Source organism: Vulpes vulpes, chromosome 13 (assembly GCF_048418805.1).
Source record: "Vulpes vulpes isolate BD-2025 chromosome 13, VulVul3, whole genome shotgun sequence".
NCBI lineage: Eukaryota > Metazoa > Chordata > Mammalia > Carnivora > Canidae > Vulpes > Vulpes vulpes.
In genome coordinates, this window is record NC_132792.1 from 87,027,928 (window position 1) to 87,046,086 (window position 18,159).

Sequence of the window (18,159 nt, forward strand, 5' to 3'; positions counted from 1 at the left end):
ATGTCCAAACGGAGTCACCCAGCCCAGTGGTCTTCAGATAAGTGAGTAGCACTATCCCATTTTCCAGCCTCGTTCTTGCACGGAATCCTAATAAGTTCCACAAGAGTGTAGCCACTCTGGTTGCTGTACGTTGAGTAGGCCAGATCTACTCCTCACCGCTTCTCTTTGCCAAAAGTTTCTGGAAGTTCCAAGGAACACAGTTTACCACCACAGTCCCCACGCCCCTCCCCCACCTTGGAAATGAATTATACCTTAGGGGAGTTAGTCATCTGCCCCACATCTTACTCCTCTGCCAAAATGGAGCCAGGACTGGAAGCCTGTCTCCTAATCCCCGATTCCAGATATCGTTTCCTCACACTGTGGTATCAGGGGTGGGTGCTCCCCTAGCAACAAGCTGTGTTACAGCTCATCTGTACTGAACCTAAATGGACACCATGTAGCACTGGATAAAAGGTCTCATTTTCTAGGAGGATATCCCAAATCACTGACTTTTATGCTAGAAGGAACTTGGGTATCTATCAAGCCCAGCCTCTGCATTTACAAAGGAAAAAATTAAGATCCAGAAAGACTGAAAGCTGCCCTAAGTCATGTAGTTGCTTATTGGTTTACAGCTCGTTGCTCAACACAGAGGGAGAGAAAAATGAGATGGGACTCTAACTGGAAACCATGTGACTTCAGAGTTCTCCTGTGACTAGCTGATGCTTCAGAGTATAACTTGGAGATGTTCAGTCTCCATATTTCAGAAATGAGAGCTTGATCACATGACAGCCTCACCCCAGCCATCAGTGTGGCAACTTCTAGTAAGAACAAAATGGCACTGATTTGGAGTAGAAGAAACAAGATAATCCTAGACTTCACCAAATGCAATTATTTCCTTCAAGACAAAGTTTAGGACTAAGTAGTTGAACAATGGCCAGTGACTTCTGGAGCCATGTGATCCTAGGAAATAACACTGCCCCACACCTACTTCCATGGGAGGCTTATCTCCGTGTCCTACCCTACATGAAAACTGGATTTCAGTCAATGTGCCATTGTTTCCTTATGACGGTATACTGTCTTTCTTATAATTGGCCTCTGTTTTGAGTATATTTGAATTGCAGTGACTATTATACTTTCCCTTATTATTTTATCTAGGTAGCCATTTAGTCTAATTCACTAAACTCAACCTCTTTCCTTGGCTCTATTCATTTGACCTGATGTCTTCACCATCAGTATCCTTCTTAGAGGGAGACCTAGACATTTCTGCAGAAGGAAATGTAGAAGCAGATCTTCTTTACTTGTAGATGCATTTTTATTCCTTCTTTCAAAAATGGAGTTATAAAATCCAAATTTTGTTCTCATGCCCTTCCTTACAGGAAAGGTGTCACCAGCAAAAGCTATGTGGGCTGTATAAAAAACTTGGAAATATCCAGATCAACCTTTGATTTACTCAGACATTCCTATGGAGTGAGAAAAGGCTGTATACTGGAGGTGAGAAGCCTTTTATCAATATTGGGATGAGTTTCTATAAATGTTCACTGACTTACCAATATAGTAAAGTAACCAAATCTAAGCCAGCAGGGTGGATGGGAAAGAGATGATGGGGCATCAGTGGTAACGCCACCATGGGCGATTCAGCATTCAGTTGGGCCTGATGGTGCTCTTTTACCTCTTTTGCAACTAGCCTATCCGAAGTGTTAGCTTCTTGAAAGGCGGCTACATTGAATTGTCACCCAAGTCTTTGTCACCAGAATCAGAATTGTTGGCAACCTTTGCCACCAAGAACAGCAGTGGCATCATCCTGGCTGCCCTGGGCAGACATGGGGAGAAGCAGGGTCATCTACAGGCCCATGGGGTAAGTAGCTCAAATGCTATTGCTATTCAACCACAAGCTCAGGAAGGAAATGACTTCGAGAAACACCAGGTGGAAAATGACCTAGTCATGAACATTTATTGTAGCTATGAGGCCAGTTGTTTATGAGTGTGCGTTTCAATAAGTGGAAATTACACTGATGTCTTTTCCCTATGAATCGGTGATTTCTTTGTGTTATATGATCCATTTTTCTTGTCTAGCTACTTAGAAGAAAGATACTGTCTACTTCTAATTCTTTTCAGACTCATTCGGATAGCACAAACAGCTTTTTTTCCACTTTATGATTGTTATTCTTTATTCTAACGCTAAGATCATGAATCCTTAAGTTCTACATAGTTTGGTATACTACTACAAGAAGCAAAATTTTCCTTATCTACAAATAAGATTGAAAGGAGCAGAAAGATAAATGTAGCCTGTGATAAGCACAGTGGATCTTCAGAAGAGAGAAGAGTTGATGGTTTTCCATATTATTCTATTTTAAGAGCATAGATGATATTTACCCTTTCCTTTGCTCAAACTTACATAGACCATGTAATTTTATAGAGGCATTTCAGAATGCTAATTTATTGTTTTAATGAAGTAGAGGTCATGTAACTGCAGCTTTAGGGTACTGTCCTCTACTGTACAAGATACTTTACACTGTTGTGTAACTATCACAACCACATCAAAGAGTGAGTGCTACTTCCTACATTTTGCTGAGGAAATGGGTTTGGAGAACCTTGTTAACCCACCCAAGGTCACACAGCTGATAGATGGCAGATCCAGGACTGGAAGACCAGTCTGCAGACCCCTACTGCCTCATGAGTCTCTTGGTGAAGGTCTAGCAATGACAGTGGTTTATGGACTCCACCAATCTTTTTTTTTCCTAGTTGAGATGAAATTTATATTACATAAAGTGACCATTTCAAAACAAACTTAGTAGCATTTAATGCTTTTACAACCTAGTGAGGCCGCCTCCTCTGTCTAGTTCCAAAACATTTTTATCACCCCAAATAAAAGCATATGCCACTAAGTGGTCACTCCTCATCCCTGGTGACCACCAGTCTTCTGTATCTATGAGTGAATTTCCATGTTCTTTATATTTCATCTCAGTGAGCTCCTATAGCATGTGATCTTTGGGTCTTCCATGTAGCAGGTTTCTGAGGTTCATCCACATTGTGGCATGTATCAATACTTTATTTTTATGATGGGGTTGATATTCCACTGTATGTCCATAGCATAATACATAATTATTCACTGATGGACATTTGGGGTTGTTTCTACCTTTTAGCTCTTATGAATAATGCTGCTGTCAACATTCACTTACAAGTATTTGTTTTAAGAACCTGCTTTCAGTTCTTTGGGGTATATATTCCTAGGAACGAGACTGCTAGGTCACATGATAATTCTACATTTAACTTTTTGAAAGACAGACTGTTTTCCTCCACTCTTCTTAATAAGACATTTGCAAATCAAAGTTTGCTGCTATGTCAGCAAAATAGAATGCTGTCATCCGATGCTCACGAAGATACTGATACACTCATTTTTCAGTTGTGCTGATAGACCTATTTTCAATGTGGCAAAATAGCTCTTTAATAACTTCCAAACTCTTCAACCTTTTAATCCCACTTTTTTTAAAGAAATGTTAGAAATAATTTCACAGGTAAAAAGTGTTATGTATGGTAACAAAAATTGGAAACTAAATTTTTAACAATAAAACATTAATCAGTGACTTATAATGTATTTATTTGCTGGCACATAGTGTGGCAATAAAAAATATAAGAGCTAGGTAGAAATGGAAATCTCTGATATGATTAATGATATGAACATAATGCAGAATGTAAGTTCTATGAGCAGAGATTAGAAAGTCAAATACAAAATATAAGAGTCATGTTAGATGGAGATGGTGATTGCTTACTGGTTAATATTCCCACATTATCTTCATAAGATAATTTTAAAAATCACATAGTAATATTTTTTCTATCTGAAATCTCTTAGCAACCTTCCCAGCCCTTCTTTTCCATCATGCTGATTGAAGGCCATGTTGAAGTGCATGTTAATTCTGGGGATGGAACAAGCCTGAGAAGAGCTCTCCTGCGTGCTCCCAAGGGCACATATAGTGATGGACAAGAACATTCCATTTCCTTGAAAAGGACCAGGAGGTATTTGCCCATCACAAGGGCATGATGATCTCACCAACAGGAGCCTTGTTGGGTACTCTTTGTAGTGGAATGATTGGGATGATTAGTATGAAGTCATGAGCAATTCAGAGATTTTATAGCTCCAAAATAATTCTGGAATCTTGCTAGAATACTTGGAAATTCATTTCATATGCTTTATAATAAGATATTGGTGAAATTTTCAAAATTGAAAAACCTTAACCCTGTTCTTTTCTGGGGCCCAGTACACTCAGATTTATTCTGTGGCAAATAGTACCATAGTGTCAGTAGATAACATTTACCAATACTAAATAGCAAATGGTAAAATAATAAACAGTAACATAGCAAACAGTAAAATATAAATAATAGTAAAATAGTAAATAGTGTTAAATCAACATTTCTATGTATTTCCCTACAAAACTGTAGACCAGGTATTTTAAAAGCATGCTGGACATTTCATCACAGATAAAGAGAACAGTACTCTCCAAAATGCAATTGAACTCAACAATATTTAATAACACCCATTCATTTTGGGAGAAGGTTCAATTTTAAGTTTTAATTTTCCAGATTCACCTTTTTATTCAAATAGTGTCATGTTAAAATTTATCTTTCAGTATGAACTTAAATCATTCAGTATGAACTTGTGGAATTATATATTAAAATGGTCACTTACGTGTTTCATTATATTTAAAAGCTTTTCTTTTCTCCTTTGACCTTTTAGAGTTATCACTGTCCAAATGGATGAGACAAATCCTGTAGAAATGAAGTTGGTCCCCTCAGCAGAAAGCAGAGCAATAAATGTATCCAACCTGTATGTAGGGGGGATTCCAGAGGGTGAGGGCACATCAGTGCTCAAGATGAGAAAATCATTCCATGGCTGTATCAAAAACCTGATCTTTAACATGGAGTAAGTGTGACTGTGCTCTCAACATGTTTTTGCACTTCCTAGAAATCTTTTATTGCTGAGTACTGACACTGATCTGCTACCTGATTTTGCTTTTGGAGATTGCCTGTCCTACACATTTCTGATTACCAAGTGAACCCATTGTTCTATCACAAAAGTCTCCCAAAAGGATTTTATTGGATTAGAATGATGGATAGATCTGATAATCATAGAATTAAAAAGATAACCACTGAACATTAGTTCCATGGGATTTTAAATAAACATCAGAGGTCAAATACATTTTTGACATGCATTTAAGGGAATACAGATTTTATGATGCACATTTCTTGCTGTCTTGAGCTCCCTGCTTTAAAGGAACCTTTATAGCTGGGCTACCTTCAGGTTCAGATTGATGGCTCCTCCTCAAACAATGACTAATTAAGAACTGTTCATCTGTTTCCTCCATGGAGCTCATGAGGACGGAAACTGATACGTGCCCATGGGTATTTATTTCTTCCTCACTCACCCTCTGCCTAGGTAAGACAGCAGGTGCTAGGACCTGGAAGTGTGGGGTGTACAGAAACAGAATCTGCCCAGGAGAAACTGAACATGCACTGAGCATCAGGAGCCTGAAGTTCCCTTAGCTGGGCTGCTGATTTGCCTTGAGACCTTGAACAAGGACTTGGATCTTTGATGGTCACAGTAAAAGAACTTTTTATGAACCCTTGAAATTTAAAAGAATAAAACACTGCATTGGTTTTCAGCACAATTTTAATTTCAGAGCCTTGGTTTACTTATTTATAAAACTGATTTATTTATTCACTCAGTTCTCTGTTTATAAATAAACTAATTGATTTAGCATCTTACTCCTGAAAGCCATGAGGCTGGGAATTCCATAGGGCAGAAACATTTCTGTGCTGTTCACAGCCATGTCCTCAGAAAATGCCAAGAGGGTATATACAAACGGGACATGTTGCAAGGGCTGACTAAAGGGAAGTATGACAAGTGTACCTTATGACTTCCTGGCAAATGTAAACCTGTGAGAAATCAGTGTTGAGCTGAGGCCAGTGGGCAGTACTGAGAGCCAGAGCCAGAATCTTTCCCTTAGCCCGGCCCAGGTGGCAGGAAGAGCTATAGCATTTGAGCTAGCTCTTGAGAAGGATGCTCAGGGATGGCCAGGTGGATAACACAGGGGCTGGAGTGGGGTGGGCCACCAAATCAAATGAGAGGATATAGATGATGACTTCTAGTGACTGTGGAAGATAGTCAGTTTGGTGGCTAAGAGTAATAGAGGGGATCCCTGGGTGACTCCGCAGTTTAGCACCTGCCTTCGGCTCAGGATGTGATCCTGGAGTCCTGGGATCAAGTCCCACATCAGGCACCCTTTATGGAGCCTGTTTCTCCCTCTGCCTGTGTCTCTTACCTCTCTGTGTCTCTCATGAACAAATAAAATCTTAAAAAAAATAAGAGTAATAGATTAATGGTTTTTCATGGATTTCAGTGTTCAGTAATCAAATGACATTGGTTCATGTGTTGACGTGTAGTATCTTAATTTTATAAACACTTTGTACCTAGACATTTGGATTTCACACACGTGGCTGACTATGAGCAAGTGGACTTGGACACCTGCTTGCTTTCAGAAAGGCCAAAGCTGGCTCTTCACAAAGAGGACACCGAGCTCCCACCAGAGCCCCAGCCTTTACCAAGTCTGGTAAGAGGAACCTTATATCAATCAAGTCCAGGGGTCCCTGGGTGGCTCCACTGGTTGAGCATCCAACTCTTGATCTCAGCACAAGTCTTGATCTCAGGGTTGTGATTTCGGGTCCTGTGTTGGGTTCTACGGTGAGCACAGAGCCTAAAAATTCAAAAAAAATTTTACCAGTCAGGTCTCATCAGAACAAAAGCATGCAGCCCAGAGGAAATTAGAATGGGGACCTCATTACAAAGGTGTTGGGAAAGCTGAACAAGCACACTAGAGCAATGGTGCCAAGGGAGAAGGTGGTATAACCAGAGTCCAGGAACCAGGGCTGTGGCAGGAGTGAGTCCAAGTACAGTTGTTCTCCTAGTGGGCACTGGGGCCCATAGAAGACAGGCCCAGCTAGGGAGATCACCTAGAGTTGGGAGGGAGGGAGGAACACTCCTGGTTCCTCCATTTATCCGCCCTCCAAACTCCCAGATGGAGGCCGGGTTTCAAAGCAGCCTAGAAATGGTTGCAGGGGTCATCCCTGCACAGCAGGGGCAGGTGTCTTTGACATGGCACAGTATTTAAAGACTGCAGGCCCTAACACTCTGGCATCTTCATCTGACTACGTACAGCAAGCTTTTTGGCAGTTTCTATAAGGACTCAATATCACTTTGGATTTAGTCAGAAACATGAAAATAAGTCCTTATGTAAGCTGTTGAACTTGTCATTGTTGCTTTAAAATAGACTTGATTCATCTAGGAAAAGCCAGTTTTGACCAAACATATTTATATATTTTTTAATTTTTAAAAATATTTTATTTATTTATTTATGAGAGACACACAGAGAGAGCCAAAGACATAGGCAGAGAGAGAAGCAGGCTCCATGCAGGGGGCCCGATGTGGGACTCGATCCCGGGTCTCCAGGATCACGCCCTGGGCTGAAGGTGGCGCTAAACCACTGAGGCACCCAGACTGCCCCCAAATAAATATTTTTTAAATTTAAATTCTAGTTAGTTCATATACAGTGCAATATTGGTTTCAGGAGTAGAATTCAGTGACTCATCACTTGCATACAATACCCAGTGCTCATCCCAGCAAGTGCCTCCCCTTTTTTTTTTTAGCAAGTGCCCTCCTTAATGCCCATCACCCATCTAGCCCATCCCTCACAAACCTCCCCTCTAGCAACCCTGTTTGTTCTCTATTGTTAAGAATCTCTTATGTTTTTTTTTTCTCCCCTTTGTTCACCTGTTTTCTTAAATTTCACATATGAGGGAGCACCTGGGTGGCTCAGTGTTGAGCACTGCCTTTGGTTCAGGTGGTGTTCCCGGGGTCCTGGGATCAAGTGCCACATCAGGCTTCTCACAGGGAGCCTGCTTCTCCCTCTGCCTATGTCTCTGCCTTTATTTCTCATGAATAAATAATCTTAAAAAAATAAATTCCACATATGAGTGAAATCATATAGCATTTGTTTTTCTCTGACTTATTTCACTTAGGATAATACTCTGTAGCTCCACCCATGTCATTGCCAATGGCAAGATTTTTTTACTATATTCCATTGTGTATTGACCAGATATTTTTAATGGAAGTTATTAGTTTATTTCTTTTCTCTTTTCTGAGTTCTCCATTTCTTTGGTTAAGAGGACACACTCTCAAAAAAAAAAAAAAAAAAACAGCACACACTCTCATTATGCAGATGGTGGTACAGTCAAACCAAAAGCAGTACCTTCCAAGCAGGGTCAATCTTTGAGTTCAAGACAGCTCTCTTGGTAGCATCCCCCCGCCCCCAGCCCAAGTCAGAAATGTGAATCTGAGGCCTCACATGGCTCAGACTGTGTGGAGGGTGCTGTTAGACGACTTGCAGGTTCCCAAGCAGACCCCCTCCCACACCCACTTCTCTTAGCTGTAGCTTGCTACTGCCCGGGAGGAATTAGAACAGTTGCCTGTGGGCACTTCCAGCTGCTCATACTGCTGGCCCTTCTCCAGGGTGGGTGGCAGGGGAGAGCAGCAACCAGGCCTTTACCCCTTTGGCCTGATGAAAATTCATGGGAATTTTAGGCAAACTTGAGTGGGACTGAGGTGAAGAAGCTCTAATTGCTTTCTCAGAGATAGAGATAGCAAGTAAATTATTTAAAGCAAAGATTTAGTGCCAACATGTATTTGTAGCTGTTGATATTCTGATCCAATTGCTTCTGAGATGTTTTCTTGATGGAAAAACTCATAATGTTAGTGGTGGCCCCGGCTCATGTGGCTGAGAGTCTATCTGCATCTTTTACAGGGACAGTGTGCTGTGGACAGAGCCCCAGAGTATATCCCCAATGCTCACCAGTTTGGCCTCATGCAAGGCAGCCATTTCGTGCTGCCTTTCAATCAGCTGGCGGTCAGAAAGAGGTGGGTATTGTGCTAAAGTCTTTACTAGGTGTCTCACTGATGGATGAATCAGGGAGGTATTCTTCAGCAGTGAGAAGGCAGAGAACAGGAAAGCAGCTGCTAAAATGTGGTTCAGTGGGTTCCTGTGGTTTGTCCTTACCCTTCTTGATGACGGGTAGTTGCTATCTCTCTGTATGAATATAGGAAAGCACATAGGTAGGCATCTCTCTAAATCACTCTTGTTCTAGAATCTCAAGTCCTCTGGATCTATTGTCATCTGGACTACCAGCCCTACTCTATTGTAAGCACTTATTGATCTGATCCAATTGTCCACCCAAATTCTTTCACTGGTGCCTGGTGCCACATCTACACTAGGCTGTGCATTCCCTCTTGCCTTCACATGGGTTTGCCTCCAAGGATGCTTCCTCAGCTAAGCCAGCTCACATCCCACAGACAAGGCCTGGGACTGGCCAAAGTGCCTCCAGATTCCACATCCTTCCTCTTCTCCAAATCCTTCAGACTGCACCTGTTGTTAATGGCCTTCTGTGATCACTGCCCCCATCACACTGTCTTTAGACCTTGACTCCTTATCTCACTTGCCCTCTAGAGCCCATTGCCCTCATCATCATCAGTGTTAACAAGAGGAACAAACACTTGTGCCAGAGACTGCCTCAGTATTTAACACATATACCCCAACTCAGTCCTCCTAATTATGAGCAAGGTATTATCTTTATTGAGGTATAGGGAAGTTAAGTCACTTGCTCAGGGCACACAGTAGAAGTAGAATTCAAACTCAGGCAGTGTGTTTATGCTGGTAACCATTTCCTCTCTAGTAGTTCCTAACTTAAAACAACTCCAAGAGACTCCACATCCCACCCTCCCCACAGTATCCTGGCTGTATTTCAAGACTTCTTGAGTTGCCTTATTTAAAAAAAAAAAAAAAAAAAAAAAAAAGTTGCCTCCTGTGGCAGTCTGCCTTTCCTCCCTTCTCATTTCCTCCCCACCCACCCACTCAGCCTCCCCTCACTTCTTGATTGTTCTTGCCACAGTGGTCCCAGACCTGCTGTGGCCACACCCCATGATGCCTTCTTTGCTGGGCCCTCAGTGCGGTCATGTGCACCTGGCCATCTTAGCCCCACACGCCCCTGATTTCCTGCTCTCCCTGCCCACCCCTGCTCAGTCTCCTTTGCTGGCTCCTCTTTCATCAGAGAAGGCCCAGGGCCTCTTCTGTGTATTCTCCCAGGGAAACTTCCATATTTCAACGGCTTTAGAATACCATCTATTTGCACCAGCACCCACATCTCTAGCGTTCACCTCTGCTTAGAACTCAGGAGGTGTATACCTAGCTGGCTCTTCCACATCTCCATGTGGATTGGGAAAGGCTCCTCCACATCGAGAATTCACTCTTCCCCCAAACCCACTGTCCCCATCTTTGGTCTTTGCCATTTCTGTAGACGTTAGCACCATTCCCCTGGTTGCCTAGGGCCCTACCGTCAAGATGGTTGTTCCTTCCCTCCCTCTCCTAATTCAGTCTATCTACAAGTCTAGTTGCTTCTTCCTCTGGCAAATTTCATGAATTAGTTCATCCCCTCCACACCTCCCACAACCCCCTGGCTAAGCCACCACCACTGGCCTCTGTGGACTTTTCTGACAGCTGCCTGCCTAACAATGCCTGCTGACACCCCAGCCTCATCTGACAGCTTCTTCACGTCAGAGGTACCTTTTCAGTTGTAAATCAAGCCATGCCCACTCCCCTTAGTACTTCGACTCCCCACCCCCGCCCGCATTTCAAATCTAAACACTGCTTCACAGAGCCCCCCTCAATGAGGACAGAGCCACACTCTTTTCCTTTCCCTGTCCCAACGCATCCTCCCCTCAACTACTGTGTGCCGCCATCTCCCACTGCGCCCTACTAGGGTTTTCCTGGCTGTCCACCAAAATCAGGTCCATTGTGTTAGCAGACTCTGTGCTGTCTGAAAACAAAGTCCTGCCAAGCTTTGTGGGGCTTGCTCCTGTCATTCAGAGCTCAGTGGAAACACCATCCTTTCAGAGCTACTGTTAAGTAAACAACTGGTTAGCCTCTCATGACTCAATTTTATCTCTGAAAGATTTCTAGTATCAGTTTTGTGGGAGAAAAGACATTCCTTTCTGTTCCCTGCTTCAGTCTCAGCATCTAGAACAGTTCCTGGCAGATATACATATGTGGTAATCATTAACTGAATGAACAGCTAGATGGATAAATGAAGAATAATGAATGACTCTCTGCTGACATGTTAAATATAAAGGTTGAAACAATTATTGAGTTCTCTCTTGACACTATTTTTTAAAGGTTTTAAAAGTGAAAGTGTATTCCTTTCTGAGGTCTGAGCTCTCGTTTTCCTCCAGGCTCTCAGTTCAGCTGAGTATCCGAACATTTGCCTCCAGTGGTTTAATTTACTACATGGCTCACCAGAACCAAGTGGATTATGCCACACTCCAGCTGCACGGGGGCTACCTTCACTTCATGTTTGATCTTGGAAAAGGCAGAACTAAGGTCTCCCACCCTGCACCGATCAGTGATGGCAAGTGGCACACGGTATGCTCTCAGGAGGCTTGTCATCACTCATGCTAAGTTTTAGTCCATCCATCCCTTATGTCCACTCTGGTTCACTGTCATGAAATCATCCCCTTTGATTTCTAGCTTGCTTTGTGTCTACTATCTCCCCTATAGAACATCAGCTTCTTGCAGGCAGGGGTCTTTTCCACATCCTGAAGTAACACTGGGGTTTAGTTCAGTGCATGACACCTAATAGGCACTCAGCAAACATTGATGGAATGAATGAAAGGTAGCAGAAATGTTCCCGACTGGAGGAGAAGTAAATCAAGTGGACCTGTGACATGAATGCACCAACCCTTAGATAATGGCATTTGCTTTCTTATAACTAGGACTCAGGACTACTTCCTGTTCTGATGTGTGCTTTGCCTGTGCCTGTACCCGTCTCCTGCCAGGCTCAGTCTCCTCAACACCAATTGTGTAAAAATTAGAGCCATGCTTTAGGATTTCATTCAGGTTATTACAGCTATAATGAACAGATGTTGCAAACAAACATGTTAAGGTTCTCTCAGATTCCTTAAAAACTGGATATTGTCATTTTGTTCTAGGTCAAGACAGAGCACTTTAAAAGAAAAGGTTTCATGACAGTTGATGGCCAGGAATCCCCCACAGTGATCGCTGTGGGAGATGGTACCATGTTGGATGTAGAAGGAAAGCTGTACCTGGGAGGCCTTCCCTCTGAGTACAAGGCCAGGAACATTGGAAACGTAAGCAGTGTTTTCTGTATGGAGCCCATTTTAACTTTACTGTGGCTAAGTTTTTGTCTTCTTTTTTTTTTTTTTTTTTGGTAAAGGAAAATGTTTATGTTAAATTATCTTGTTTGAACCTGCGGCTTGGCTGAATGATGCAAACCTTTTAAACTGCATCCCTAGGTTGTGTGTGTTCAGGCTTCCCCTTGGAAGCTCTTGGAGCTCAGCCAGCCATTCCTGTTAATGAACATTTCCCTTTCCACAGCTATTCAGCTCTGGTACAATTCAGGAAAGTCCAGCAGATTTGTGTTTGCAGATTAGAAAACCCAGCATTCTTGATTTCCACACTATTTGATCAAAATAATAGAAAATACACCTTCATTGCATTATTAGCCAAGATACTACTAGCTAGTAGCTTTCAGTTACATGTTCATGTAAACTAATGTGGAAATTCTATTTAAAAAAACAAAAGTTAGTATTTTAATGTTTTTTTGAAGTATAGGAAAAACTGACCCTTGCCCTTCCTATATTTAGAGCATCTATTCTCTGTCATTTGGTTTAGATCACCCACAGTGTTCCTGCCTGCATTGGGGAAGTGACAGTGAATGGCAAACAGCTGGACAAGGACAGCCCAGTGTCTGCATTTGCAGTAACCAGGTGCTATGCAGTGGCCCAGGAAGGAACTTTCTTTGAAGGAAGTGGATATGCAGCTCTTGGTATGTATTATCAACAATCTTGAAAGAAATGTTTGGGTTTAGCCTGCACTTGATATGAATCCAAGAATGATATGATAGAGCAAGATCCTTGGACAAGGCTGTAGCCAAGACCATATTTAGTTAAGTGTTCCAGTTTATCCCGATTTCTCAACTTCTAATATAAAAGCCTTCTCCCTCACATGCTCTCCAGATGGCCTGATGTAGGCTTGCTCCACCAGGCATGATGCCCCCTCCCCTCTCCCCGCCCCAGCAGAGGGAAAACGTGTGGTGCTGACTTCATCTGTACATCCCCTGAATTTATGTAAGGCATACTGTTGCAGCCCAAGTTAATAAAGGCCTTTGACAAAAATCAGCATAAAATATCCATACCAGCCAGCCAAATACAAGTCAGGTTTGATGAAAAAAACGGACTCCACTGAGATTGCTGAAAATTTTGATCCTAAGTAGAGGAATTTAAATATCTAAAATGCCTTTTAAAAAATGCCTTAGAATGTAAATCACTCAAGGCTTAGAACTAGCCTTTGTAATGTATCTGGTGTTCCCTCTCCGTCTGATGTCCTTAATTTGCTGTTAATTTCCTATTTGCAGTCAGGACCAGGCTCCTCTCAGCCTCTGTTCTGCTTTCTACCACAGGGAACCACATTTCTCTGGCTTCCAGGGAGGCCCTGGTGGAAGATAGGAGCAGGCAGGTGGAGGGAAAGAGCTATGACCCATTTCTTTCGCTCTGAGCTTCCCAGCTCTAGTAACCTTCCCTGCTCCGGAGAAGTTGGGCTGCTCCCAATTCTTCTTTAACCTTGGACTGAATGACTTCCAATACATATCCCTCATTTGGTTTTTCAGCTTTTCAATCACCTAAATAAAATATCCATTTCATTAAGTCTCCACTTAAGAAAACCTAGTATGGATGCTAATCTGCTCAGTAAATGATGACATACGCAGTATATAAATATTGGGAAAACAGAGTGGACAATTCCTGGCTAGACAATGATGGGATTATATGGATCAAATCCTTTTGGGTTTTTTCCCTATGTGGCTCTAGATGAAAGGATGGGCCTGCCTTGGCTCTAGTCAAGATGGGGTAGGTTTTCTTTAATAGCATTACTACCACGATGGGGTAGGTTTTCTTTAATAGTATTACTTCATATTACAGATGAGGAAGCTGAGGCTCAGTGGGGAGAAGTGACTTGTTGGTGAGGATGGAGCTGGATCCAGAAAAAGAGCTAGAGCCAGGCTTCCTGAGCCAGGAGCCAAAATGCACAGCCAGCCAGCCAGCCAGTCAGCCAGCCCACAGCCTCTCTGATCCCGAGCTTTCTTGGGCCAGGCTCATGCCTAACTTGGGGTTATCTTTGTATTTTTCAGTCAAAGAGGGCTACAAAGTCGGATCAGATGTAAACATCACACTGGAATTTCGTACCACTTCTGAGAATGGTGTCCTCTTGGGGATCAGCAGTGCCAAAGTAGATGCCATTGGATTAGAGATTGTGAATGGCAAGGTAGGTACTTAATCTCGATGGGGTGCCTGCCTACTCCAGCTTCAGAAACAGAGAAACTGAGAAACAGCAGAAATACCCAGATCCAAATGTCCAATGATCCATTTCAGCAGAATGAAGAAAAGCTTCAATTAATCCTGAAAAGATTACAAATGACAAAAAAAAAAAGCCCTGAAATTAAATTTAAAGCCAAATTACAACTTGTAATACACCATTTGCCAACCTGATCCTCTTTCCCTCCCTAATATTTGTTAACTTATTTGGAAATAATTCTAGATTGAGAGCAAGTTATAGTAAAATGTACAGGGAGGTCCTCTTGCACCCTTCTCCCAGGCTCCTGCTGTGTTAACATCTTGCATAAGTCTTATACAATATCAAATCCATGAAACTGACATTTGCATAATCCACAGGTTTTTGCAGTTGCACTAGTTGTATATGTGCTAGTGTGTGTAGCTCTATACAATTTTATCATGTGTATCTTGTTTAGCTTTATGTATCCACCCTCACAATCAAGACACTTAACTGTACCATTACCACAGTGCTCCCTGTAGCCACCCCTTCATATTCACACCAACTCTCTTCCTAATCCTGGGCAACCACTAACCTGTTCTGCAGCTCTCTGTTATTTCAGAACTGTTGCACACATGCTATGACCCAGTATATACCCTCCAGAGATTGGCTTTTTATACTCAGCTTAATTTCCTAGGAGTTGATCTGGGTTGTTCTGTGTATCAATAGTCCATTTCTTTTTATTGCAGAGTATTCCATGTGATGGATATACCACCGTCTAATTTTTTTAATGCTAAAAACATACATTTCTATAGCTGTTCTGCTTTCAGCCTTCAGTCCTTAACAATTAGAGGTACCTTAGTCTCTTTTGCCTGAAAACTGCTTCTAGAGTTTCTCCTGGTTCTCATTCTCCTTCCTCACCCCACTGGTGCCATCTGGGTGCAAGGGAAGAGAGCCTTTCTTCTCCTTTTCCTTTGCTGCAAGCTCTCCTGACAGTAGTCAAGACTATGGCTGGACTGTCCTGGTTTTCAGGCTCAGCCTCCGTGTTTTGTGTACTAGGCCAGTTGTCCCTGGCAAGTTGTGAAGAGTGGTCTGAGGTCGCAGCATCACCAGTGTGTGGGGACTGAGCCTAGAAATTCGCCAACATCCTTTGCAGATCGTGATTCCCATCCCGTCAGGGCACTGCTGCCTCCTCCTCTTCAGCCATGTGCTGCATCCCCCAAAGGGTCACATGAGAACTGGGGAGTTTTGGCCAGGCCACTCAGAGGCCGTGCGGGGAGGGCAGAAGAGACATCGCAAGTCCGCTCTCTACCTGCTGCACTTGGCAGCATTTCTCTTTCTCTGTGGCCAACTTGTGTTGCTCTGGGACTAATATGCTTGAATCTTCTGAAGCTACTGCCTCCTGTAAGGGAAGGAACAAGTCATTGTGCTCTAGATTTTTCCCAATCGTACTTGCTTGTTTCTAGTAATTCTGCTTATTTCCAATTGGGTTTCTGGCTCCTAGGACATCCTAAAATGTGGGTGAGGAGGATATAAAAAAGTATCTATCCCTTGCTCTTCACCCCCTCTTCTTTCGTCCTCATGTCTGCACAAAGCTGCCTCTACATCATACTGCTTGCCTCTCTATGCTGTGGCTTACAGCAAAATGCTTCCTCATCTGTACTTCAAAAAGAATCTTGAAAAATTTTGTATCCATTTGCACATTTTGATGTGATATCTGGAAAATGTTATCAGAAGTGTAACAATTGCCAAAAATGTAATTTCTGATGTATGTTTTACCTCTATTATTAGCTTATTTTTCCTTTAAAACTTTTCCTAGCTGTTGCCCAAGGACTTAATCGACATCTGTAATTTGTTAGTCCCCCTGAGCCACCTCACATGCAGCATAACTGCCTTACAACACTATACTTATCAGTCTTCCCTGCCATCTTTTGCAAGTCTTAGATTTGTGTTACCACTTGCTGTGGTAGAGCATCTACAGACAGTGAGTAAATGTTCCTTCAGACCTGCTAGCCAGCTGCTGTAAACTGCCTCCCCCCCCCCTCCAAGTAAACCCATCAGCTCCTGCTATCCTAAATATGAGCCACTGATTTGAGGATGTAATGCAAAAACAGTGGCTCAGGCTGATTCTCATGGAGGTGGTCATTGGTCCTTTCTGTAAGTTGGGGAGTAATGAAATTAGAATCCTTTAAGAGTCTATTTTTCAAAATCACTGGTTTTCATAGTTTTGCCCTCTTTTTTAGGAGAATGTTAGGATTTTATCCATTCCAAGAACATTATATAAATGGATTGTGTTCCTTAAATATGGAAAGATTCACCAAGGTATCTGCCTGTCTTTTGTTTGTTCAGATCTTATTTCATGTTAACAATGGTGCTGGTAGGATAACAGCCATATACAAGCCCAAAGCTGCCACTACTCTCTGTGATGGAAAATGGCACACACTTCAAGCTCAGAAGAGCAAACACCGCTTGGTTCTGATTGTTGATGGGGATGCAGTTCGTGCTGAAAGTCCACACACTCAGTCCACCTCAGCAGACACCATTGATCCCATTTATGTCGGTGGCTATCCTGGTACGTATGGATGTCTGCTTTGCCTATTCACTTTTAAGGGGCACTGTCACTAAGGGAAGCCTTAGTTCAAGTAGATACAGAATTGAGATTAAGAAAAATACATGTTTGGGCGACAAATTCTTTACATTTTTAGAAAGATTATTTCAAATACCTAGGAATTCCTGGAAAAGTTACAATAATCTACACACATAAATTCACCATTAGGTAAGATTCTGAGAATATTAAATGAATGTAAAGTAAGCTAGATGACTTTACTGAGGTGATTCATCTTAGATGATCCTCAGAACAGGAAATCATTTTAGGGGACAGACATGATCTTATTCTGTCACACTGGTTCTGGATTTGAATTATGCACTTCAGACATCCTACATAATTGTTACAAATAACTTACTTAATCAAGTTGTGACACAGTTAAGGCACAGTTGTGACTCAGGAGTTTTTATTCACTTATCTCTGAAGTAACATATGTAGAAGAATATTATTCTAATTTTGATAGAAAAACCAATTGATATTATATCTGTTCCTAATGTGCTATCTATGTCATTTAACAAAATTAAGCAAGATTTTTCCTGTCTTCTTTAACAGCTGATATAAAGCAAAACTGCTTGAGCAGCCAGACGTCCTTCCGGGGGTGTTTGAGAAAGCTCACTTTGATTAAGGACTCACACGTACAATCCTATGACTTCAGCAGAGCTTTTGACCTACAAGGAGTTTTCCCTCATTCCTGTCCTGGGTCTGAACCCTGAGCTTCAGAGAAACTTCCCAGTGGGGAATCATTACTTATATTTTGAGAATTGTTTTTGTGAATTAAAATTTCATTTTCCACTCAGGTTAAATGTTTCCAGAGAGAAATTTTGTGTTTATAGTAAACTAAAATCATGTACACAACAAATACCTCTATTAAATAGTTTAAAATGTAAATTGAATTCATTGGCCCCTTTTCTTCATAAACATTGAATATTCTATTGATTACTTGACAGTTTTTCATGTTTTATATTTTGAGTTTTATAAAGTATTTGGGTCGGGTCCAGGATGGCAGTGTAGGAAGACCCTGAACTCACATCTTCCACGGACACACCAAATATACACCTATTTATAGAGCAAGTCCTCCTGAACAACTGAGGACTGAATGGCTTCAGTATCACAGAGCACATACAGAATGGCAAG

General features: G+C 42.0%; 1 protein-coding gene and 1 long non-coding RNA gene across 2 annotated transcripts in view; one reads left to right on the forward strand and one right to left on the reverse strand.

Moving 5' to 3' along the window:
• Nucleotides 1-17,913, forward strand: part of LAMA1 (laminin subunit alpha 1) — a 155,007-nt gene extending 137,094 nt beyond the window's left edge. The window contains exons 53-64 of the mRNA XM_072734926.1: nt 1,356-1,470; nt 1,664-1,834; nt 3,830-3,993; nt 4,712-4,897; nt 6,449-6,584; nt 8,832-8,944; nt 11,309-11,498; nt 12,065-12,223; nt 12,768-12,921; nt 14,281-14,414; nt 16,770-16,992; nt 17,578-17,913. Of these exons, the coding sequence (XP_072591027.1) occupies nt 1,356-1,470; nt 1,664-1,834; nt 3,830-3,993; nt 4,712-4,897; nt 6,449-6,584; nt 8,832-8,944; nt 11,309-11,498; nt 12,065-12,223; nt 12,768-12,921; nt 14,281-14,414; nt 16,770-16,992; nt 17,578-17,738 (1,906 nt within the window). The 3' untranslated portion in view covers nt 17,739-17,913. The remainder of the gene's footprint in view (nt 1-1,355; nt 1,471-1,663; nt 1,835-3,829; nt 3,994-4,711; nt 4,898-6,448; nt 6,585-8,831; nt 8,945-11,308; nt 11,499-12,064; nt 12,224-12,767; nt 12,922-14,280; nt 14,415-16,769; nt 16,993-17,577) is intronic.
• LOC140595214 (uncharacterized) overlaps nt 5,627-18,159 on the reverse strand; it is a 43,681-nt gene continuing 31,148 nt past the window's right edge. Inside the window, exon 2 of the long non-coding RNA XR_011996720.1 lies at nt 5,627-6,728. This is a non-coding gene — a long non-coding RNA (uncharacterized lncRNA). The remainder of the gene's footprint in view (nt 6,729-18,159) is intronic.